This window comes from Branchiostoma lanceolatum, chromosome 4 (assembly GCF_035083965.1).
Source record: "Branchiostoma lanceolatum isolate klBraLanc5 chromosome 4, klBraLanc5.hap2, whole genome shotgun sequence".
NCBI lineage: Eukaryota > Metazoa > Chordata > Leptocardii > Amphioxiformes > Branchiostomatidae > Branchiostoma > Branchiostoma lanceolatum.
In genome coordinates, this window is record NC_089725.1 from 25,326,309 (window position 1) to 25,351,745 (window position 25,437).

Genomic DNA, 25,437 nt, shown 5'->3' on the forward strand with positions numbered 1-25,437 from the left:
CTCTGCTTGGAGAATATTGTTTAACATTGCTAGGGTGCACATATGATGCTGTTGTTGTTGTTGTAAATGTTCCTAAAAAGATAAAAGGAAAATATCTCAGTAGCCTTTTCAACGTTTTTTAAACACACACATCACTACCAGCGGACTAGCCCCCAGCTGTAGAGACTTGCACAAAGTTGTGCGGCCGAGGGTCTGCGAATCGGAGGTGGGCGACACCATATGCTCCACCAAGTGGCGCAGAAGGCCTTTACCAAGACGTGGAGATTGCAAACATTGCCAGCAGTAAACATCATATGTAACATTGACTACATTGTTGTTCCTTTAGCAGTCATTTTTGTTACATAAGAAAGGAGATTTTCTTCCTGGACAATAATGCCATTTTTAGTATCTTCCTTTACACGGAACTGTTTGCCTCTCGTATAGGTAGTTACAAGCAAGAGTTATCTGTGTGAGCCTCTGTAAAACTGCAGCCTTAGTCTACCTAAACATACAACTCCACAATAAGCCACACATTTCTCAGGTCTGTATCCACCCTTGGTTTATTCAGGACTGACAAAAAACAAGAATAGTAGATGAACAGCTGCACATCGTATTGTTCCAAGTAAGTTAAGCTGACTGGCTGGCTGTCTCTCAATTACAATCTACTGGAATATTCCCTCAAGCTAAACAGAAACATTTGAGACGATCATTTGTATCAACATGTACAGTCAACACAACAGCAAATATGTGTAAGCTACATTCTGGCTGAAAGCTTACAACAAAACTATGCTACATTCTGGCTGAAAGCTTACAACAATATATCAGTAGATATTTACATCTAGAAGTTAACTGTCTAATCACTCCTTGGTCTAATTGTCGAACCAACCAGAGGAGAACATAGCCACAACACACCAACAGTGTTCTGCACATAACTTTCACTGACTTTATTACAAACATAACTGTTACATCGGTGTACAAGTTGTTCAGGTTACAGTCTTCAACTTACAAACTGGATCATTATGAAGTGGAAAGTGAAATATAGAATTCACCATGGCAGTTGTTTATCCTCTATTCCTGTCAGTAATCATTTTCAATGCAGAAGAAGTACCAGCAGTGCATACTGTAACTGTCTTATCACATTGCTGTTCCATCATGACAGGAAAAGAAGCACAATATTTGTTTGAACAGCAAAGTAGTAAGACCAGCACAGCAATGCAATGTTCCCAGCAATTTTCATTTCTGAAACCAGGATGCCTGTACTTCAGCCTGCTACTGCTAGGAGGCACTACAGTTCCTCCTTCCTGGCAATCTTGATCAGTTCGACCTCGAAGATCAGTGTGGCACCACCTGAAACAAGCAAAACAACCATCAGACTAAAGTTTATGTTTTGTCCATGCTCTTTATTTATCCCAAATATAGTACCTTATCAATGAAAATGACATGGATTCACTGCTCAACATGAATTCACTGCTCAGACACGAGCAATAGCTACTGTCGCCAATATGAAAACGAATGCTACGATAAGGACGCTCCCATAAAAAAGTAATGGAAAGAAGATTAGTTTGAAAATGCTGTTTGGTAATGTTCAACCGAAACAATTTTTTACACAGAATATACAACACTTAACATTCTCAGTATGGAACAGCACTATCAATTTAACAAGCGGCTACATAATCTATCATAAAACAATGCATGTGAGACAGTGTACGAGGGGTGATCAAAAAGTCCTCGGCCTCACCTAGAAGCGATGGGTGTAACTTCCATTCTTGGGTATAACTGTATACTATGACATCTTAAGACACTGCCCACAGAAATGCAAATTTTCATATTCATTAAGTAGCGCGCGGCGCCCCTTGAAAATCAGCAGGTGTGAAGAAAATCACAAAATGGACGCCACAGAGGTTCGTGCTGTTATCAAATATCTAACGAAAAAAAGGTATGACACCCAGGCAAATCCACGAAGACATGGCCAAGACACTTGGTGAGGACTCCCCTTTTTATTCCACCGTAAAGAAGTGGGTTGCTAACTTCAAACGAGGCAAGGAGAGCGTGAAAGACGACCCAAGGTCGGGACGCCCCAAAACAGCCACCTCGGAGAATGAAGTTGAGGCCATCCATCGCATGATAATGAATGACAGACGTGTGACCATCCGACATATAGAGCATTCATTGGGCATCAGTTATGGCTCAGTTCAAAATGTTTTGTCCAACATCTTGGGGATGAGCAAGCTGTCTGCAAGGTGGGTACCCTGAATGTTGACTCGTCATCAGAAGCTGAACAGGTTGGAAGTTTCCAGGACACTTTTGGCCCGTTTCCAGTCTAATCCGGCCAACTTCCTCAAGAGATTTGTGACCCAAGATGAGACGTGGGTTCACCCCTTTGATCCCGAGTCCAAAGAACAGAGTAAAGAATGGACAAAGAAGGGGTCGCAGCCACCCAAGAAGTTCAAGCGCGTGGCATCGGTCGGCAAGGTGATGGCCTCTGTGTTCTGGGACAGCGAGGGAGTCATCATGATTGACTACTTGCAAAAGGTTCAAACCATCAATGGAGAGTACTATGCTTCAGAACCGCGACAGCTAAAAGCAGCAATCAAAGAGAAAAGGAGAGGAAAGCTCCGAGCTGGCGTGCTGTTGCTCCAGGACAATGCACCTGTTCACACAGCACAGGTGTCAGTGGCAGCAGCAACCCAATGTGGCTTTGAACTCTTACCCCACCCTCCCTATTCACCTGACCTGGCTCCGTCGAACTTCTACCTGTTTCCTAAACTGAAGTCCCACTTACGTGAGGGCCTGCATGGGGGGGTAGTGATTACGAATTACGGAAATGTTTTGCCGCCGATTACGAATTACGGAAAATTTTCAGAGCTGATTACGAATTACGTTAAATCATGAGGCTTCCCAACCGACTTAAACACTTAACACATGATTCAACTATCTAGTTCTGCATCAAAACTATTAATTCTAATATTTATTGTGGTGACAATGAATCTGTTGATGACCACACTAAACCGTACTAGTAAATATAATGAGTAGCCGTGACGGCGGCAGGGAATTTCGTATGGGAGGGGACATGTGCAGCAAGATATTGCTGAACGTACGTTGACCAGTCCGGGAAAATCTTGACCCACTGCACTGCTGGAAATAAGCCTACGTTTTGCTAGTGGATTACGTTTTACGTTGCATAAAGGTAACTGCCTACGTTTTACGTAGAATAAAAGTGACCAATTACGCGTTACGGCCAATGTACTGATTACGAATTACGTTGATTTTGGGTGGCTGATTACGGATTACGAAGTCTAAAACGGCCTGATTACGCCTTACGGAAAAGGGGCATGCAGGCCCTCTTACGTGGTCACCGTTTCGAGACTGATGATGACGTCATCCATGCTGTTGAGGCCTATCTAGAGGCCCAAGATGCAACCTACTTCCAGCAGGGGGTAGCAATGCTGGAACATCGCTGGACCAAGTGTATTGAAGTCAGAGGAGACTATGTTGAAAAATAGTGCAAGAAAAATTTTTGTTCAACGTTTTTTGAGAGAGACCGAGGACTTTTTGATCATCCCTCGTAGGCAACCAAGACATCGTCAATACACACAGTATGCACTGACCTCGCTGTTGATACTATTATAGACCATATATAATACTATTATAGACCATATATATATACTATTAATGTACAGTACTTAGAATATTGCTATCTATTGTTTTTCTCTCCATATCACATTCCATTTGTAATGTCCTTGTCTTATTAGTAGGGCTAGCCCTTTGCAATAGCCAACAGGCTATTGTGCATCCTGAATCGCCAAACCAAATCAACAATACATAAATCTTTTGCTAGGCAGAGCCTGACAGGATGTTGTTGGTACAACATTCCACCAAGGTACAACTAACTGTCTCACCTGGAATCTTATCGCCTATTCCTCGGTCACCATAACCTGGAAGAGAAGGCAAAAAATGTCAACATACTGTAAATGCAGAAATCTTCGCTGTGGTTTTATGCTCATGGCTTTTGTGGTGAACTCTTTACCGCAAACTTAATACACTGAAAAAAGCTGTGCCATTGTGTGACTGTGGCACGTACAGTCCATTTTCTCCCTACCTACAGCATTTACAGTATGCCACACTCTTAGCCTGGCTAAGTCTTGCTCCTAGTTACCCAACTGACTAGTCTCCGGTAGCGAAAGATTGTGTTACACAGGCTACGCCACTTCTCAAGGGGAACAATTCTATTGAAACAGAGAATGTTGGGAAAAGGGAACGATTCTGAGCAAAAAACTTATCGAAGCGGAGAATCTTGGGACAAAATGTCTCTATGATATCCTTGAAAATGTACACATTTATGTCCACTGATTCTTTCAAGTAGGCTTTCATGACTAGGCATTCATACGGTCAGCTTTATTTGGGGTTGCAATTTCTGAACATGTTGCTAGGTGGCATGACAATACCAGGTACCGCAAAATATCACTCATATGTTGAGCATCCTGTAGGGCACGTTGCTAAACAATGGTTTTTACAGATATCATTACATATCAACAACTTGAAATTAACTGAAGTGTTCATTTGGTAAAACAACTATATTACACATACTGATTACAAATTGCCATAAATATTGGAAGATGGAATAGAGCTCAGAAAACATCACCTACCAAGATCTGGTGGAATGACAAGCTTCCTTTTCTCTCCTTCACACATCCTATGTATGAAATAAAAGAATAAATGATTATAAAGATACTGTATATGAATCAATATCAACATGTGATACAACTTTAGGTGACATTGATGTCTGTTGTCAGCTGTTTCTTTCCTTCCGAATATCAGTGGGCAGGAAAACAATGCAAAACCAACAAAAAAGACCCCAAACTGACTCATCTGCTTGGAGATATTTATTTATCTATCTATTGGTTCGGTATAATCACATTGTTACTTGAACAGCCAATCCCATGAAGGGCTAACCCTGGGAAAAAATACAATTAATATGTTACACACACAATCAATAGGACATTGGGTTGAAAAACAAACATTCGTATTTACATTGAGTCAGATCATACATTACTTGGAGATTAACAACTATAACATCGTCCTTACACTGTCTGCTCACTTACCCTAGAAGTCCCTTGTCCCAGCCCTTGATGACCTGACCTGACCCCAGCGTGAACACAAACGGATCTCCTCGAGGAATGCTGCTGTCGAACTCTGTACCATCTTCTAGCTTCCCCTGAAGGATACACAAAATACACATATTGATATGTAAGCTACATGTAATATGATATCAGAACAGAACATGATGGTAAACAATACAAGATGATGATGTAGATTAGCCATATCCTGCTTACGAGTTTGGATGCCTATACTGTATTTTCCTGTCTTCATTCTTATGATAGGAGGTCTTCTAAGCTCTGTTAGGAATAAAAGAACACTGGAAGGTCAAGTTCTGCCAGAACCCTTCAATGCTCTAGTCTATGGGCTATGCCATCCAAAATCTCAGGAAGTAGTGAGACATTATTCATCTTCCGCTCCGCCTTTATTTTGATAACCATGTCACAACCCCTCTTACCACCCTACATCTATCTTTAAAAAGCATCCTTGTAGCATCCCCCATTCCTAACAGGAAAAACAATGTTCAAAATAAAACTAGAGTTCCACGAACACATTATCTTCGCCAAATAATCAAGGCTTATTATGGAAAGTGATAAATATTTACGTGCTTATCACCCCCTGCAAATTTCATCATGCACCATACCATTTGGACGTTATGATTGGGCGAATGAGTCCAGTCTAGATAGGGTTAAAAATCATTTGGTGGTACAGGACTAGTATATGTGTCTGTAGAGTGTGCTGATATATGTTATAACTGTGGTCATGAAAAAATGTGAGTATGTTGATATTATATGGGCCACAAAGGTTCGATATGGCAGTGTTGAAGGTTGAAAGTGATGATGAAATAGTACAGTCAATACATATGAATGGAATAAATCTGGCACGTTTTAGGTGTTTTTAGTCAGGCTTTCTATTTTGTCCCTATTTCGGTATGTCGCCAACCGTGTTGAACAAAAATGCTTAAACTGAACGCGTCAAAAACCAGCAGGACCCACACCTCTGCTTGGAGAATAGTTTATTTATTTGACCTACATGTACGTTTATGCAAGGCTATCTGTTCACATGACCTGACACTGTCCCATGTCCCATTGAAAGGCAGTGGGTTAACAAACTTTCCTTACTAATTATGCAAATTAGCTCCTTATTTGCGTAATTAGTCATTGATAATGTAAAGCACCATCCGAGCTCTCTACATACCAAACATCACGACGATCTGTCGACCCCTTCTGAAGTTATTCATGTCCGAATGTCAAAACAAAAACACCCACTGCAGTTCTTAACAAGCCGCTAGGGGGGCAAAATTTACAGAACTTACTTTCTGTGGCATGAACTATCTACCACACAAAAATCATGACCATAGCACTTTCAGAAAATATGCCCCTAAATTTTTAAGCTCTGCTGCAGTACCTTTGGTACCCGCTAGAAGGCCCATTATCGAACTTGACCTTCCTTTCTGTAAATCCTACCCATCCACTAAATATCATAAGGATCCATCAACAGCTTCTCGAGTTATGCTGGCGACATACAAATACACATCCACACAAAGCCCGCTGCACTACCGACGGAAAATACCAGGGGAACCATTTTTGAACTTGACCTCCGTTTCTACACCATCTACGCACCTGCAAAAAATCATGAAGATCCATCAACGTTTCCGTCACTTTTTTTGCCTACATACAAACACAAAAAAATGCAAAGTTCGCTGCAGTACTATTGAAAAACGCAAGGTAAACCATTTTCGAACTTGACCTTCCTTTACACAACCACTACACACCTACCAAAAATCATAAAGATTCATTGAAGTTTTCTTGAGTTATGCTCCTGACATACATTCAGACCCACCCAACAGATTTTTCAACCGAAAACATAATCTTCTTCGAGTACAAGTACTCGGCGAAGATAATAACCTAATCCTAGTGATTTTAGAACACTGTAGTTTAACATGTACCAGGGTATTTAAACACATTAGGTCATAAAGTATACAAAAGAAAATGTATGTCCTGGTTCAACTGTGTGTCGGGTGACCTTGAGTGGTTCGTCATTGTTCTTTTCTATGTTGTTGGATATGGTTTGTGTACTTTGCATAATCAATTATGCTGTGCTTTCACATCCACATGCTAGAACAACAACCAAACATAACCTGAAACACATTTATTTACACACATACAGACCTCTTTTTCATAAAACCCTTCTTCAACTACGGAAAATGATATCTTGTAGACATGAGGCTAAGGCAAAAAGTTTCACAGAAAAAGTGGAATGATTGACAATACTGAATCAAAACACCCAGAATCACAATGGCAGGACTGGGGTTAGTGCCCTTGGTGACATCTGTAGCTGCACGATAAATCTTTCCGACATCTCCTTTTTCAACAGGCGCACAATAACCCTGTGAAAAACGACACTGCTACCAACACTGGAGGAAATAAAGCAAATTTCCAGCTTGAGTGGATACGCTCTACAGCACAGTGGTTGGCACCATGTATGGAATAAAGAGACACCCACATTTTCTTTCATACGCAATGCAAATACTGAAAAACGTAAGACTTGTGTACTTCTTGTACGTACTAAGATCAAGGATGTAACTTCTGTCTTGGAGCTCTCTTTAATGAACTGGTGTCTCCTTTTTTCTGAGAAAAGAGAAAAAAATGGGTAGTAGACATTGTCGTAAAAATGTCCTTGCAGTGGCTGTTCCATTTGTTATCCAGGAAAACCCTCCATTCCTTCAGTCCAGACTTGTTTGACATCCTTGTACCACACAGAGTGACATCCCTCAGCCCTACAATTACAGGCGCAAGCAATTATTAAGTAATTCCCCGGGACAAAACTTTCCTCCAGCCAAGCCGTGACCCTTTTCAGGCCAGCCAGATGAAACCACCATTTAACTCGGCAAGAGCTTGTACGTATACCAGCCTCCCCCTGTCATCCCTCTCACAAGGTGTTCAACCTACATACATTTGTACTTAGGAACCACCAAGATTCTACAAGTCCATGAGGAAGTTGGAAGAACATGATGCCTTTCAAATGTGCACATGTGCAACTTTGTTCCTTTCTTTTTCAAACACAAAATCCCTTTTGTACACAAAAGACAAAGAAGCTGACAGAGCTGATCCCTGCACAAGATGGAGAGAAAACATGTACACGAGGGACGACTAGTCCATAGATGTTGCAACTACAGTGTTGCTAAAATCGAAAATGATGGCTTTAAAGGAATAACTCCCCTAAAATCTATCGAAAGTAAAGTTCTTCACAACCTTTTTATTCGTCTTTATGAAACATCATTATTTGGAAATGGATGGAGTTTCCTGCAGGGGTTGCCATGGCGATGTTGCTGCTGTTGGCCTCCGTCGCTGCCCTGCCGAGCAGCCGAACAACAGAAACCCAGCAGTACGGTTCCAGACTTACTCAAGCAAAACTCTTCCATTTCAGCCTCTGGTCATCACCTGCTGCCCCATACAGCAGCCGCTAATGGCGCCACGAGACACAGCGCCACAAAATGGGGCAGAAAACACGAAGACAACGCAAAGTACCTCGCCGCACCTAGGGGATCCTTCCACCCTAAACAAATATTTGACTACCATTGACTGTAATGCATGGGGAACAATGCAGGCTAAGCAAATATACAGAAGACTTCTACACGTTGAAGAACAGACGAAGATGAAGACCTAGTCAGCTCCTTAATGAGTACAGCCTCCTCCGAGAGGAGTGATCTGGATGCAGAAATGTCACCCTTGTCACATCTGATCTCATCAGTGCCGTCCACACAGCAAGTTTCACACAAGGGTACCGGCCTGAACCCCAAGACTTCGGCAGCCACATTCAGACACATGAAAAGGACCAGGGTTAACATGACAATGGACAGAAAGTACCGGCCCAGCCGGGGGACGGAGGGAGGCAACAGAACAGCAGTAACCTGTACTTATCCCAGCAGGACAGTCCCAGTGGTGACCTGTGCAAAAAGGACAGAATACGTGCTAGACTAGTCGCCTTTCTCTGCGATACTTATCTATGAGGTCGTTGGAGCATCTGCCACCATTCCCATCTGAGGTCTGTCAGCCGCTTCTTTTCTGCTGTCTCAACTCAAGATTTTGGGTTGTTCTAAGTACAAAAGGGGAGGAGACCGCTGAACAGGAACCAGCACTTATCTCAGTGGGATAGTCCCACAGGATCTAAAAATTTCTGCCATTTTTTTTCAAGGGTAGAGGAAAACTAAGCATGAATCATATCTAAAAGCAAGATTAAAGGAATGTGTCGTCAATTGCCTGTCATATTTGTGCTGATCATATGACAAACTGCTAACAACTCTCATAATTCTAAAAGTTGGGCATTTCTGTAAAACAACTGTCTCCTACTGTACTACCCGCATGCAATCTTCCTGACAATTACAGTTTACAACTGAACAAAATAGACTCCCGAGTCCTAAACAAATAACCAGTATAGGTATAACTGGATCACTGTTGGAAATCATTCCTCCATGATTCATTACTTGTCAGATTATACGACATGTGACAGATGTCTATAACAGATAACTTGACAGATATGTCATATACTGGCACCTGAGCACTTGTTGACAAAACAACAGCAAGATGACCTTTGTTGACTGACAGAAAGAACATCTTTAATCATTATATTAACAGCAGCACTAACTAATCTAAAAATTTGTTTAGCTTTCTGTTAAGTGCTAATGTTGCTCTGATCTAATTGAATTCAAACCATACTGTAAATTTATTGTCACTGTCCTTGACAAGTATCCATACCCATCTGTGCCCCTCACATGTACTGAATACCGTTTGACATGAGGTGCTCGTTGCTTGACATCTTTGCGATGCAAGTACTACAAACCTGTACATTCCAGTGGCATGTGCTAGAGTCAAATTGTTATCTGTGCGATCATATCCTGGAGACCTGCCAATGATCATATCCTGGAGACCTGCCAATCATATCCTGGATGCCTGTCAATCATACTACTGATGAAGGCACTGTAGCTGTAACCATTATCAGAATGTATCACCTGCACCTGCGACATTTACTAACTGTTTTGCCACCAAGACTGGTTTATTTGTTCTGCTGTTTGACAGACTATATATATGACAGTTGACATTAGATGTCTCTGGAGCAGTAAATAACATCATTGCATCAGAGACACTAATAAAGTATGTTCTACTTTGACGTTCTGTAGTCTGAACAGTTATCAAAATGTATTGCCAGCACCTGTGAGTGTGACATTTACTTATTGTTTTGCCATCAACACTGGGGGTGAACATTTGTTTAATTGTGCTGCTGTTTGACAGACTATATATTTGACACTTGAAATTAGATGTCTCTGACACAAAAAAGGAATATCATTGCATCAGAGATGCTGATAAAGTCTGTGCTGTTTTAACGTTTATGTAACTGTAACCATTATCAGAAAGTATTGCCAGCGCCTGTGACATTTAGTAATGATTTACTAAATGTTTGGGTGCCAAGACTGAGGTGCATATTTTGTTTATTTGTCCTGACGGACTATAAATATGATACTAGTACTTGAGATTGGATTTTATTACCATGAGTAGCATCATTGGAAAACATAGATTTCCTCTGTGCTCCAAGGCAATTGTAGCAATCCTGATATAATGAAATGAGATAAACGAGGTGAATAGATGTTACTGATTTCTATTGTGAGAATTTCAAACAATACACTGTAGATCCCGTCACTTCACTTTTGCGAGAACTTCAAAGACTCTCGTATCTCAGTCGTTTTTTTCTCAGATTAAGCAGTATTTACCTTCCCAACTGCAAAATTACCTTTTGATATGTTAATTGCATCAGGGCATTCCTGCACACTATTGTGGGAAGACTAGGATGTGATGTCCATGGGGAGATGGTATCACTGAGATCAGTCAGCGATATCTGTGTGGGACATCAGGCCCTGTGACTCTCTCATCCCAGAATGGGACCTTGTGTGCAAAGGCAACCATTTTTCCAAAGCAAGTGCGTGTGACACGCTTGTTCAACTGTAAAACTGCAGACAGTAGTGAAACTATTGTCCTGCCCTTTCTAGAGATCCTGTCTGGTAGTAATCTCAAAACTCTTGCACTGTTGCTGACCACAGTCTCCAAAATGAACATGTCAAGAAGTCCGTTTCGAACTTTTCTAGCATCACAATTAACTATTTCTATCAAAAAGAATTAAATGTTTCTATCAAAAGACTTGAAACTATTGCCTGATCGAATCTACATCAAAGAAGGGCAGAAAAGTGGGGCTCTGTTTTGGTATCCATTGTTTTCAATTGGTTTACCTATCCTACAATTATTCATATTGGATGCCGACAATTGCTTTTGTTACCTTACGAAATGTAGCAATTAAGATTTCAAATCGAGGGAATAAACCCCGTGCCATTGTCAAACAGCTCGTTAATTAAAGACCCATTGTCTAAGGCAATAATTAAGCAGTGAGGTGGGGATACTTTCACTGACAGATTAGCCCATTGTAGTCTGTAACCACCAGTGTGTCTCCGTTGGTTGTCCTACTTTCCCGTCCCGTTACTAGTTCCCCCAGACGACAGGCAGACATAACCTTGTAATTTGAAATTGTTCTCATCAGAATACTAGTTTCTACCTACCCCCCAGTAGATCGGGAAAAGTTGACCGGAGAGGTCTTTGAACTCCGTGGCAAGATCAGTCCCCTTGGCAATTATCTGGCTAATTTCTGCAACTTTCTCCATTTCACCAGGAGGTCTAATAGAGACTACGAAAATCCTCCTTTCGGTGAAAATAAAGTTCCTTGATGTCTCCAGCAGCAGGTTAATAGAGAATTTCGTATCACAAGAGGACCTCAAATTTCAGGACAAGTTTAAGACTTTGGGGTAATTTTCCGAGACACATCAACACATATCACGTCATACATAAGGAGGCATAATGATATTTCAACTCCAATTATTTAGTACTCTGTATTTTTACGACATCATCATAAAACTAATATCACCCAAAGGTACCATCATCTGAGACACGGTGATAAACAATTTTCTCCACATCGACACACACAAACATGGGGACTAAAAATAATAGAAAAGGCCAAATAGGTTGAACAGTTTGTCAGAGGAGTCAGCTGACATGGAGTTACCATTTGCAATCCACGGAGCCTCTGGTCAAGTCAACCTTTCTCCAAGGCAAGCCATCAAGTATCCTACTTTAGCCAATCTCTACAGATTTTTTCAGTTCAACAGGTAGTCTTGTGGAGACTAGGGCCAGTAGGGGACACACTGTAAATCCATTTAATACTGAAGTTGGTAATTTTAGCGGCTGGGGGAAGGGAATAGTTCACCGCATTTAATTTCAATGGTGGGAGCAAACATCAATGTCTCAAATGTTAGTAATCAAATATTTGCAATGATGAAATTTCAGCAGCTGACTACTAGTATTGACCGTTAAAGTAGCTTAGAATTAAGTTACTGTTAACAAATCAAGAATTACAGTAGTGAAGACCTCCATAATGCACATGTCCTCATTACCAAGGTAGACACGGCAATCACTCCCTGAGGTGGTGGTACATTTACTGACGGATTAACCCATTGTCGTCTACACCCCCATTCTGTCTCCAGCTCCCTACCGTCTCACTCTCACCTCCAGCAGACAACTTCTAACTACTCTCATAAAGAGCCCTCTGATCTTTCCAAATGCTGACAATCTTGTGGGGCAAATAATGGATTATTTGATGTCCAGGTGGTAAGTGGACCACTAGCAAAGATAGCAAGGATCCAAGGATTGAAGCAAGGTTCTGGGGGGTCAATAACTTTTCATTTTTCATTTCTTTTGTTATCTCAAATTGAACTCATCACCAGAAATTGCATATAAATGCTGGTGCCCTAAAGGGTACATGTGTCTTCATGCACAAACTGGTACTAAGCATTGAAATAATGTTTTTTAGTTTCTCGGGATACAGATTTTCTTATACTATTTCCGTGTAAAATAAAACCAAAAGAAGCCTACACACATGGAGGTAATCACTGAAAGTTTATAAGGTGCAGGGAAAAAGTGCCAGCTGCTTCCCTGTACTGCATATGATGTTGGTTACTCCATCAGTTATTGTGAAGTCACCTTCAGCACCAAGGTCAGCACCCACTTGCAAAAAAAGATCCTTTGCCTTTACAGCTTGGAACAGTACTCCTCTCATTTCCCTCTGCTCATTACATACAATCTACTTTTTTCTGGATAACCCTTATCATCATTATCATCATATCATAGACAATGAAGGCAACACTTTTTGAGGACTGGCTTCGATAACTATATCACAACATCAGGACTAATCTACCCAAACTTCCATGCAGAAAGAAATGCCAATTAATACTAAATTACGCATGAATCACCCATGACAGGTATACAGTATTCATGTAAAAACATTCATTTTCTTCCCGACCCCTTTTTAATTAGTAAGCAATTATTAGCGCAATCTCATTATGATACATTCTCTATAACAAAAGATACCCAAAGTCCTCAAACCTTCCTGCAAAAGGAATATACAAAATGTATATCTCTATATGAGACCTAATCTGGCACCACACCCAGAGTAAACTCTTTACCATAACATTTTCATTTCAGACTATAACTTACAAGCAGCGCAGAAAATGGCAACATGATTTTTAACGACCATGACTTTGACCTTGTGCGCTATCCTTCCCTGCCTAGCAGGGTGGAAAATAAAACCATTTCACCAGGGGGAGGGGGGCAGGTTGTAATGTGGATTACTAACCTGTGGGAAATGCCAACGAGTCTCTTGTGGGTTATCATAAAGAAAATGACATTTTATATCCTGCTGCGGGCTGACGTTTTCATGGGGAGTCGTAATTCAATTTCCAAAGAAGATGTCTTCATAAATTTGTACGCAAAAACATTTCCTGCTGCCTATTTGGCATATTCATTCCTCATGCGTATGTAGTACGTAGTTTGAAGTGTATCGTGGGCCCAACATACACAACGTATGATGTGTCAGCCATCAAATAACAACGTAGGCTTTACAACACGAACTTCCAATTAGAACCTTCTTGATACAGTGATTATCACCTATATAAAACTGTAGTTTTTTTATAGAACATCTAATTCGTAACCAACCAAAAGGGAAGCACTTCAAAGACTTTTGTGGAAATGAGATTTGATATTGGATACCTGAAATAACTTTGAGGAAAGAATGCTGTGCTCCATGGTGAGTATACATTTTTCTCAGAAAAAAACTTGATGGTTTTCAGGAGGGCATTGTTACAACTTTAATTTAATCAATCACAAGGCATTTAATAAGCTTCAATAAAAGTCTGTGCATTTCAAAGAAAACTCCTTCCGCATGTGCAAAAATGAAAAGCACATGCGTAAAAAGTAGCCTCTACCAGGCTCCAGACATGGCTGGAAAGAGTAGAAATCGGCCAAAAAGACAGACAACATACAAGAGTTGGCCTGCCGATAAATACAGTACTGAAGTGGCAAAATATTTTTATCGGCTGGCCAACTCCTCTAGTATGTTATCTGTCTATTTTGGCAGATTTCTATTCTATCCAGCCAGGTCTGGAGCCTGGTAGAGGCTACCTAAATAGAGCACCAACCAGGAGCAGTTACTGCAGGAAAAGTGAGGGCAGCAGTTTGTGTAATGAAGGAGCGATGACCCGCGCACAGGGCAGCAGGTTGACCTTGTCCATCTGCCACCATTGCCGAAGGTTAACACATGTTTGCTGGGATATTACTACCAATCAGGGGATGACCTCGTTGTTTCCTGATAACCGCATTGTCATGTTTATTGGTCAGCACTTTGTGAGCAGGAACGGTGTGGTTCAGGTGCAAACAAGACGGGTGCAGAAAGATGAAGTTTTTAGCAATCAAATTTTTAACACCCTAATGACTCTATATGATTTGGCTGTTATGTATGTAATTCTTTCATAGTTGGTACAGTTCCATTACAATCATTGACTGTCCATAAAGGCTACCATACTCTTGCACACTTTAAACATAAGAAAAAGATATACCCTTATCATACACGCATGGGTCCCTGGGCAAATATATAATGCATTTTCTGTTGATGAAAATTGTAAATTTACAAATGATAATTGAACTACAGAACAAACCAAAAACAATAACAAAACAAGACATAGGAAGTCTTGGTCAAAGTTGTTGAGCTCAGCAGAGAGTATGGTAAGTAGAAAAGTGTGAACAAACTTATAGGACACATAACTTCAATACTTAAGTGTATGACAGAATATTATCCATTTCATGTCTCATGGTCATCCAAAATCTCACAGTTTCAATGTTTGTGAAAAAAATTGAGAAATTGTCAATTTACAAACACAAACACAAGACAATAGCATGAATATGGGTGGGACTATAGAGTCAATAATATATAACCAAATCAATAACTTTGCCACCCAAACTACAGGAATCATCTTGCTACTCCCTTTATCTATGGCTGACATCGACAGCAAATGACAGGAACATTTATAAGTCTAACACTCCCAAATCTATTACCACACCCCATACGATTGTCCTAAACAATCAGCCTAAGTGCTGCATCATGGCTTTACAGTCTGTTTGGACTGCTGAATAGACACTCCCACCCGGGGGCGGCTGACATTTGGGTTGAACAATTACATGTGATTCACTATTACAGAAACAAGTGTTATTATCATAATGGCGAATATCAGGCCATGAAAATGATCATAATTCACAAGGGAGATGACAGATATGACCCTTCGGGGAAAATGCTCTCAAATTGATTAGTTCAGCGGTGCTCGTTGTGTTTTACTGCACCAGTTCTTATATCTGAAATGTTGGCAATATAACATTTTTTTAAATAGTCTCTTATGAACTGAATAGAGACAAAAAATGGTTGACGTGTCTGACTGAAATATTGGCTGATAATAGTGATCTTTATTAATTTTCATCATATCTATGCTGTATCTTTACCATAAAAACATTAAAAGCATTATTTCATGTTACTTTCCCTAATTTTCTTGTAGAATCTATATACTTAGTTTTGGAAAATAAAAAAAATTAATTGCAGTTGAGTGTGTTGTCCAGTGGTCAGCGACCCTGCCTCTGGACAAAGAAGCTGTGGGTTCGAATCCCGGCTGAGTCGCTCATTCGACATGCACACTACTGGAAAGGGTTGCAGTCCTTAGGACGGGGCATTAAGCCATGGTCCACTATTTATTGCACATTGTAGCTAGGAAAATTTCCCTGGTACAATGAACCTGTAAATACTGTACATAGCATCTGTCTTCTCTGTCATGACTAGTGGAAGAATAGCTCCTCATTGAGCTGAACTGGTTAGAGATCACTTTTACTTTCATAAACTGTGTCATGACAATGGGAACGAACAACCACTACTGAACGGTCTTCCATACCTGCCCTTGACTGTGAGGCAAAACTAAATGGTATTGCCCCTGATACTCACAGAAAGGTCACTACAGGTCAGTTGTTTTGCAGAGCTCAGCTTGGATTGGATGGAAATGGGTTTAATTTAGGTAACCTAATGTCACGGCTGGCTAGGTGTGGATAAATAGATAAATACCAAATGTTATAAGGAAAGTGTCTGTTTTACTGTTGGGGTACTGAAATTACCCTTGCCCTACTTAATGCTTGCCTGGCTATTCTGGCATCAGGATGAACAGGTGGTCAGGCATGCATACAGCTGGGGACATTACCCATCCTGCATCATACACATTGTAATACAATATATCACATGTATTTTTTACATAAATGGAATAAAGCAAAAAAAATGCCTAACTTTGAAGACCAGATTTGAAATCTATCATTGTCAGACTTTTGGTGTTACCCTATACATCTCCAACAAGGTTTTCAGAGAGAACCGAGTTGACAGAGATTCAGAAAGTGCCAACTTATCTGTACTTAAGACATAGTCCTATATTTGCAAAGAATGTTACGTTTCATGTGTGTTTGTGTGTTTGTGTGTGTGTGTCTGTGTGTGTGTGTGTGTGTTTGTGTATGTATGCGTATGTATGCATGTGTGTGTGCACGCGTGCGTGCCTGTGTGTGTCTGTGTGTGAACAGCATAACTCTAGAAGTTGCTGATGGACCTATCCTTCAGTGTAAACCATGGCAGGATTTCTACCCCCACTTGAATACGAACCGTGTAGTGCATGTGTAGAGTATCCCCCTTCTTGGACTTGATGGGGCAGGTCTCCGCTCGCTTCTTGATGCCTATCTGTACTTTCTGCTCCCCTGCCAGACACACGGACATCAGGGCTGCCAGCGGGACCAACATCAGGGGCTTCATCTTGGAAGGTCTGCAAACATTAAAGACCTAAATCAGTCAAGGGTAAGAAATTGTCGTCCTCAAGAAGAAAGTCCTGTTACCTTCCATACGAAAGTAATAAGGGTAGTTTGGGACAAGTCAACCCAAAAGAACAATATCTACAGTACCAGATATTAGTATCTAAAGCAATTTTTCTGAACAAATAAAGACTCCTTTTCAAATTATAGCCAATATAATAATTTTGGCCAAATTTGCTTTTACCGTCTACTATATCAGTGACCATATGCTTCATTGCAAAAAGCAAGAATTGTCATTGCATTTTGTCAGGAAAATTTGTGTTTTATGAAAATCGCAATTTTTCCTGACACTAATGAAATCCAATACTAGACACATTCTAACAGTTATTTTTCTTCTTTCATTTTTTTCCCTTTTTCGAGCATTGTGAACTCTGCCATATGACAACAACCCATGTTTATAGCCTTAGCAGAAACAGAGCTATGGGTACTCCCATCCAATTCCAGTTTTTTTCATCTAAAATCCAGTGGATGGGCCCAGGAGAGAACCTTCTAATGAAACACACAATCCCTGCAGCCAATAACATTATCTGTATGCAGCAAATCAGAATCACTCAGATCATGATAGATCTAACCCTAAACATTAAACAGCAGCTCTGTATGGTTGTTTATGAATCAATCATTCCTCCCTGAATGCAGAATGACCAGGTGGAAGATGAAGGAGGGTGGGGGCGCATGTAGGGGATGATGTGAAAGGGTCACATGTAACAGATTTCTCCCAGGTGTACTGCCTATAGATCACACTTGTCACAGGAGCTGATTAGGAAGGCATGTACGCATCAGTCACTGCCATGTCTGTGGGTGTTACCAGGATCCATTCATATACAGTCCTGATCAACAGATAGAAATAAACCACAAGTACATTGTTTAAAAATAAAAAAAATTAAAAATAACATAAAGGGTAGAGTGCTAGCTTCCCATTGGTGAGGACACCATTTTAACCTGGTTGGGTCATACACATGACTTTTCCTGCTTAGCACTCAGCACTTTAATATGAGAAACAGTATATGGGATTTGAGTACACACAAGTACCGGTGGACTAAGTAGTCCCCTACTGTAGTGGCCCTGTGTGGCCCAAGGGCTACAGAAATGGAGATGGGCACTGTCTCTATACACTCAATGGAGAAGGATTTTAATCTAACATGTTTTTCAGGAAAGTTTGAGGACAGCTTGAATACCTTTTGGCAGTCACAATATCATCATCAAACCATCAGACTTTTCAGTGAACGTTAACAACACTTGATTGACGTCTTGTTGAACTCCAGACTGACCTAGCCATATTGTTACCACCATAATCTAAATGTGAATCTCAAAACTAATAAATCCCCACAAAAACACATAAATACACAATGCATTGTGAGCGTGAAGTGATGGGCATTTGTACACTTGTACAAGGATGTTGTGATCTTATGCAGTCAACCTTCCTAAAATAGCATGTAAAGGCATGTGAAACAGCTCTGGTATAAAAGTGAAATTTGGCAATAGTCACATTGTGTTTGCAGTTAAAACATGTAACATTACATTGTCACATTGTCTTCTCATTGTGGCCAAAACACAATACCTTGGAAAGCGTTTCTACTCTCCAAGCAGAGCAAGGGTTTCGGCTGGTTTCTGACGTGTTTTTAGGCGTTTTTGTCGGGCCTTCTACTTCGTCATCGTTTTTGTTGTGTCGCCAACCCAACAAAAACGATGACAAAGTAGAAGGCCCAACAAAAACGCCTAAAAACACGTCAAAAACCAGCCGAAACCCTTGCTCTGCTTAGAGAGTAAGCGTTTCATTTCATTCCAGAATATGCAAATAAACAGAGAATATACAGAATGGATTATATTTATTGATTTTTCCCTCTTATCAAAGTGGAGACACAGAAGTGGAGTTGACAAACAAACAGCTGATTCTGGCAGTATCAACAGAAACTGTGCCCTGTATCCTGCTAACCTGACACTCTGCCAACTCTCCCAACATTATGTAGTCATGCAAACCTGTTGTCTCAACTCAGGTAGGCAATTATTCCAAGGTACAGGTGTGTCCAATAACACTTACCCACATACCACAAAATCATAAACAATACCTGTAACTTCTTGTGCTGTACTGTCTTCAAACCAAAGCCAATAAAAATATGATCTCCTCCATTCAGAAGAAGTTAACATGCAATACATGGGTATTGCGCTAGCCTTATTTGTATAAATAAAGTGGAGAATAATCAAGTAGGGTATATCAAGCTTGACCATTAATCATAAAGTATTAACAAAAGCTGAATCGAATTCAGAAATAGCTTATGTATTACACTGAAGGGCAGTTATACCGGCTATACAGATACAGAAATAAAGTTCAAAAAGTAGATAGGGGGAAAAGACAAATCAGCAAGATCCTAGAATTCGTCATTAGAGTGTGATTGCTCCTCTGTTGGCTTCAGGCAATCAAACTTCAGATGGGCCGTGACATCCAGGAACCATTTCTCATCAATTCTACTTTCTGCCTGAATTTCCAAACAACTTCATGGCCTTCGAGTCCATTGTTCCTTCCTTTGTAGCAGTGACAGTAGATGTTCATATGTACATCGAGTGATGGAAAAAGAAAAGTTATCCACACAATGATGACCAATAACTAATTCTATCATGTCAAATCAAGCCTGGACTACAATTATTTTTGATACAGAAAATAGGCTTATACATGAGGTATTGCTGTTTTGCCTTCCATTTTTTTCTTATCCAGAACAGCCCTAATAATATTCAGTGCTACTGTAGTTCTCTGCCCTCCTTAGCATGTCAAGTGTTATTAGATGTATGACGCTGATGATGCATGACAGGCAATCAGACCCATGAGAGTACTGACAGGGGGTAAGTCTTGTGCCTGGCCAATCAGTTCGACATCTAGTGACTGTATTTGTATCTGTATTTGTATCTGTAGCTGGTATACAGGTAAAGCGGTCGAATCTCACCCTCAGCAGGAAGCATGGCGCTTTTTCTTTAGCTATTAGTGCAATGCTATGGTTTGCATATTTTTACCAAGCACACCGGATCACCCCTACTCTTCTTGATAAGTGTGCTCGTCCAAGGAGAGGTCTTCCACTGGCATGGTTTTGCTTAGTTTACTAGTATCTCTTAGCAGATCTTGGGATGGAAGATCATAGCTTCCTGACCAGCCAGGTTTTCTTAGGGTAGTACCCTGTGAGCCAGACTAACGCAAGCCAACAGCCGGTTTCTTCGGCGGCTAAGGGCAGTATGCACGCCGGATCTAAATTAGCGCTCCGCGGAGTCTTAGCCCGAGGGGTAGGGGTAGTGGCTCCCAGAGAAGCCCGGCCGGCCAGACAACATTACGATTTTTTACCTTGACATGTAGCTCAGAACCCTGCAACCTATACATATAAAGGGCTGCTTTACTGCCGATAAGAGGGCACTCTATAACAACTTTACTGCAGCTCCTAATGGGAATAAAATCTAGGGGAAACAAAGGTCAACGATTCATGACTCTATAATCGCTTGTTAATTTGATGAGCCATGACAAACTCTGGGGACCAGTTTATGGTACCTAAGGGCGGTTTCATTGCAGCATGGACAGAAAATTTATCCTACTACTTAGTACATTTTCTTTCCTCATGTACAGGTCTCAATGGCTTTTCCCACCTACTTCTGTGTTTTGAGTTCTCATTTCTGACTTCAATCAAGGAGGTTTAAATCAATCTAAACCTCCTAGCTTCAATCTATTAGTTCAAATGAAGGACTTAGTCTTGAAGGTCCTTCACAATCTCTACGCAACCCAAATGTACCTTTTAAGAAGGTGATTGACTTGCGCCCAACAAACCAGGAATTGGCTTCTCATGGCCCTCGTGTACATGGTACATTTGTTTCTTGAAGTCTTCGGTCGCTTTGTCCCTACATTTCCAACTCTCTGGCCAAGCCAGTGCACCAAATCCCCCAAGCAATAACTAAATCCATCAATCGAAATATCGTTACACTCAATTGTTTATGGGGCACAAATGGAGGATGGCACACAGGGGAGCTGTAGTGGGGAGGGGAGTGTGCCTCACTTGGTGACAAGCTTGCACCTGCCAGCGGTACCCTTCATCACACTGCTGCAGGTGGAGGACTAGTCTCTACCACACTCCTTGGTTGCTGCAAAAATAGTAATCTCTACGGGTACCAGACTCCATAGGTTGCTGGAAAGAGTAGAAATGGGCTAAATGGACTGAATAGTATACCAGAAGAGTAAGCCAGCCATAGAATGCAATTTTCAACCTAGGTTGCAAATCATTCAGCCTATTTGGCCAATTTCTACTATTTCCAGCAACCTATGGGGTCTGGTAGAGACTATTAAAATAGTAGAAATTGGCCATATTGGTTGAAAATTTGCCAGAGAAGTTTTTAGTCGGCGATAAAGTTAAAATTCGATACCAACGGTCAAATGAATTGTTCTCCAAGACCAAGGCAAGCTTGGCCCCCTACCAAATATCCCTATTTCTGGCCGATCTCTACAACTTCTTTTTCGAATTCAATGGGAAGGTCTGGCAGAGCTTAGTGAAGAACAGTAAGAGAAGGCTTCTGTCTACCCTGCATCTACACACTATGATATACAATCACACATCACAGAACCTTCAAACTTTTGCCATGTCGGAAATTTGGGTCAAATTTTGTGTGTAGGAAATTATAGTTTTGATCCAGAATCTCTACAAGCTTGTTTGTCTTTTCTATGTCACTGCACATTTTCCTATCTCTCTTCAGCTACCTGACATAACACTGATTTATGACCCAGTTAAGGTTATAGATGACTGACAGATGAAGCCCAGAGGACCACTCAGGGGACCATTACCCTGATACAGAGCTTCTGGTGAAGCCGCAGTACTTTGCGGGGGGGTCTAGTGCATCATTTTGTGAACAGTGGCAAAAACAAAACATCTCCTGCACCTGTAGTATAACGCCCAAGGGAAGGATGTGCATCATTAGATGGAAGTAATAAGAAATGCTCCTATATCATTAGTCGGCAGGTGTACTAAGCCTTTTGTCAAAGGACCTGTCTGTTTTAGTACAGTATTATCCTGAAGAAGCTGTCAAGAAAAGAAAAGAATTCATGAGGGTTTACTACATACTGTACATTCATTTAAGTTCGCATGGTTTCTATTTCGCAGTAGGGAGAAAATGCAGTGTTCGAGGTAGTTTTAAGTTTGCGTTTGAAACATTAGTAGCGCTAGTCATAGGTGGGCAAAAACTTTCGCAGTGGTTTGCAGTTTGCGCTGAAGAGTTCACCGCGAAAATCGCAAACATAAAGTCACCGCGAAACATTTCTGCATTTACAGTATTTCTGTAAGGCCTATTTCCACTAGATGGAGATTACTGAGAGACTGTCCAGCAACCAAAATTAGATTTGTGTAACCCTGGATTTCATAATTGGTATATGATGCAATAAAACACAGAAAACATTAAATAAATTGGTTCTATGAAATTCATTGAGTATTCTGTCAAATCTTTGGTTGGTCAGAGGTTGCAACCTCCAGTGGAAAGGAATTGTAATCGAATTCTATATTGTAGTATTGCCTCATTCTTTTCAATGAGCAATCCCTGTGGCCAGGCTTATTTCCCTTCTTCTTCCCCTAGTCAGCATGGTTTCTTATAATATAGATTGCAGCAACTAAGGATGGTAAGAATATCTGTGTAAGCAATGTTCAATCTATCCAAAGCTAAAGAAGTCCTACTGAATATTAAGTAACATCTCCGTAGTAACACAAACAACACAGATTAGATTATGCTAATTGCAATTTTTTTCCCTTTCCCAAATTCATCAGCTCTCTGGGAGGTCCCTAATTAGCTGACTCAGAGCAACTGATTTTATCTTGACTACTCTAGATTGGGCAAAGATATAATCATGATGTAAAAAATAAACAGATTTAGATCTCCATATCAGAAAGAGAAAAGAAAATGTCATGTTCATACAAATGTTCCTTATGTCAATTCCAAAAATTCCTTCTCTTAAAAATTCAATGAAATTCATTGAAATAGCAAAGAAATTATCTGTGGTTTGCTATGAAATTGGATACCTGCAAAAAGTAATGTATTACCAATCAGCTTTTACATCTGAATACAATTCAATAACATCTGTAGAATACAATGTACCTCTTTCTATTGAAACAGATATGGGCAAGAACTGATATTGCAATTTTTAACATATGTAGTAATAAGGAACTATTCTATCATGTCTATATATATGCCATATGGCCTCCTTCATCATTCATAAATATTATAGTAACTAAAAACAAAAGGACTTTTTGCATTGTTATCATGGTCCATAGTACCAATATAAAAGAAAAATTGTTTGTATATTGGAGATTAGATCTTAACCGTTTTCACTCCCATTTTGCTACACATATTGCAAGCACGAGTTTGGAAATTGTATGAATAGGATATTCATGTAATTATCAGGGGGCCGTGCCTCAATACCATAGGTAGGCAATTATCAGGTCTGTAATTATGGCATCCTGCTTAGTTCTAATGCTCTTTACCCTGGATTATAAGACCACTTCAAAGATATGAGCTGTGTCCTTTTTTCCTGATGAAGCTCAAATGACCCCCATCTGAACTACTGAAGAGCTTTTTCTGATTTTTTTAATATGCTGGACCACTCATTCAATCCATGGCATCAAGAAGCCCTGTAATAATTTGAAATGGAGGATACACGTTTGTTTACCTGTTGACTTTTGCCCATAAGAGCTGCCAGGTATTATCAAAAAAAAAAAACTGATAACGAATGGAAAACTGATAATGAATGGAAAACTGATAACGAATGGAAAACTGATAATAAATGGAAAACTGATAACGAATGGAAAACTGATCTATCAGGGCTTTGAAAGGCGTTCCTTCTGTTCGGGATAAAGGATGGCCTGCACATCAACTATCCAGTTAAATGATTTGTAAAACATATGATTATATTATCATTCACTATGTGACTTGAAGTACGTAAAAAATCATTCTTCCTTAATAGGAATAGGAATGGTAGAGCTTCATCATCTTGAAGGGGTGGACAGATAGACTATTAGAGTTACTTCCTCATTACACCAACAAACACACCAGACTGCCTGATCTTGAGACAGGAAGATGTCATTTTTTTCTTTAACAGGTAACCAAAAAGTATCAGATTTCTGTGGAATTGATGGGCTCCAATCATACTTTGTTAGATGCAGTCTGTGTGAATAATGTAAATATTGTGGTCTAACCTTACTTTAATCTCCAAGCAGATGTTGGGCAGCAAAATTATTTTAGCTAGAAAAATGTTTTTCACATTCCTGTATCTACTTGGAGATTAACCTCATCCCTTTCAGTTCCAGTTCCTGACAAAAGCCGTGATTGGCACTGGTTGGGCTTGAAAGAAATGTTCCTGACAGATGAGATAGCATATTGTGCTCATATTTTGTTGAACAAAGAACAGCACTTTCTTGGCAAAGTGGTAAAAATAAAGTTTCTACCAGCTCAGCTAAGTTTATGGTGACTGACCATGTTCAGATTCTGACACTTAATCAATTGAATCTAAACGTTATTGTTCCCACATCGGAGGTAAACGAGAAAGATAAAAAAGATGATTTTTGCCCCCCTCCCCCAATTTAAGGATGAAAAAAGTGACTATTCTAGCCATAATCACGACATCCTAGACCGTAACCAAGTCCTAACCACCTCGTACCTTTCATCGTTTGTCAGTTTTAGTACTGACGGTAATCAAAACCACCATTAACCATTGCTAACCATCATTATTGTCAATAACTCACATGTTTCTCTTGTCAGCTGGACACCATTGACATCCCACAAGCCCTTGCGCGACAAGTTAGCACTTGGCCGTCTCTGATTGGTGGAATGGCTGACGGCGAAAATCATATTTCTGGAAAAAGATTTCTTAAGTTCTAGATTTCTAGAAGCCCATATGTTGTAAAGGTTTATGATTTTTATGAAAAGGTGGGACCTTGATTGACGAAATATGCTTAAATTTCATTCCATTTCTAAGCGCCACCTACCATGATAGAAGCGAACTGCATGACACCTGTCGAGTGAAAAACTTGATGGTGTTTTTGTAATA

General features: G+C 40.3%; 1 protein-coding gene across 1 annotated transcript; it reads right to left on the reverse strand.

Moving 5' to 3' along the window:
• Positions 1-523: 523 nt before the first annotated feature.
• On the reverse strand, positions 524-25,235 carry LOC136433638 (peptidyl-prolyl cis-trans isomerase FKBP2-like). Its single transcript, XM_066426042.1, has 6 exons — positions 25,133-25,235; positions 17,185-17,341; positions 5,082-5,194; positions 4,626-4,672; positions 3,879-3,914; positions 524-1,326 (listed from the first exon to the last, which is right to left on the reverse strand). Exons 2-6 carry the CDS (start codon positions 17,329-17,331, stop codon positions 1,265-1,267), a joined length of 405 nt encoding a protein of 134 aa, XP_066282139.1. The 5' UTR covers positions 17,332-17,341; positions 25,133-25,235; the 3' UTR covers positions 524-1,264.
• Between the last annotated feature and the right edge of the window lie 202 nt (positions 25,236-25,437).

Coding starts and splice junctions, on each gene's coding strand:
- LOC136433638 (XM_066426042.1), bottom strand. CDS start 17,331: ATGAAGCCCCTGATGTTGGTCCCGCTGGCAGCCCTGATGTCCGTGTGT. Junction 5,195..17,184: donor CTCTACACATGCACTACACG/GTTCGTATTCAA, acceptor TGTATCCTTCAG/GGGAAGCTAGAAGATGGTAC. Junction 1,327..3,878: donor AATAGGCGATAAGATTCCAG/GTGAGACAGTTA, acceptor TGCTTGTTTCAG/GTGGTGCCACACTGATCTTC.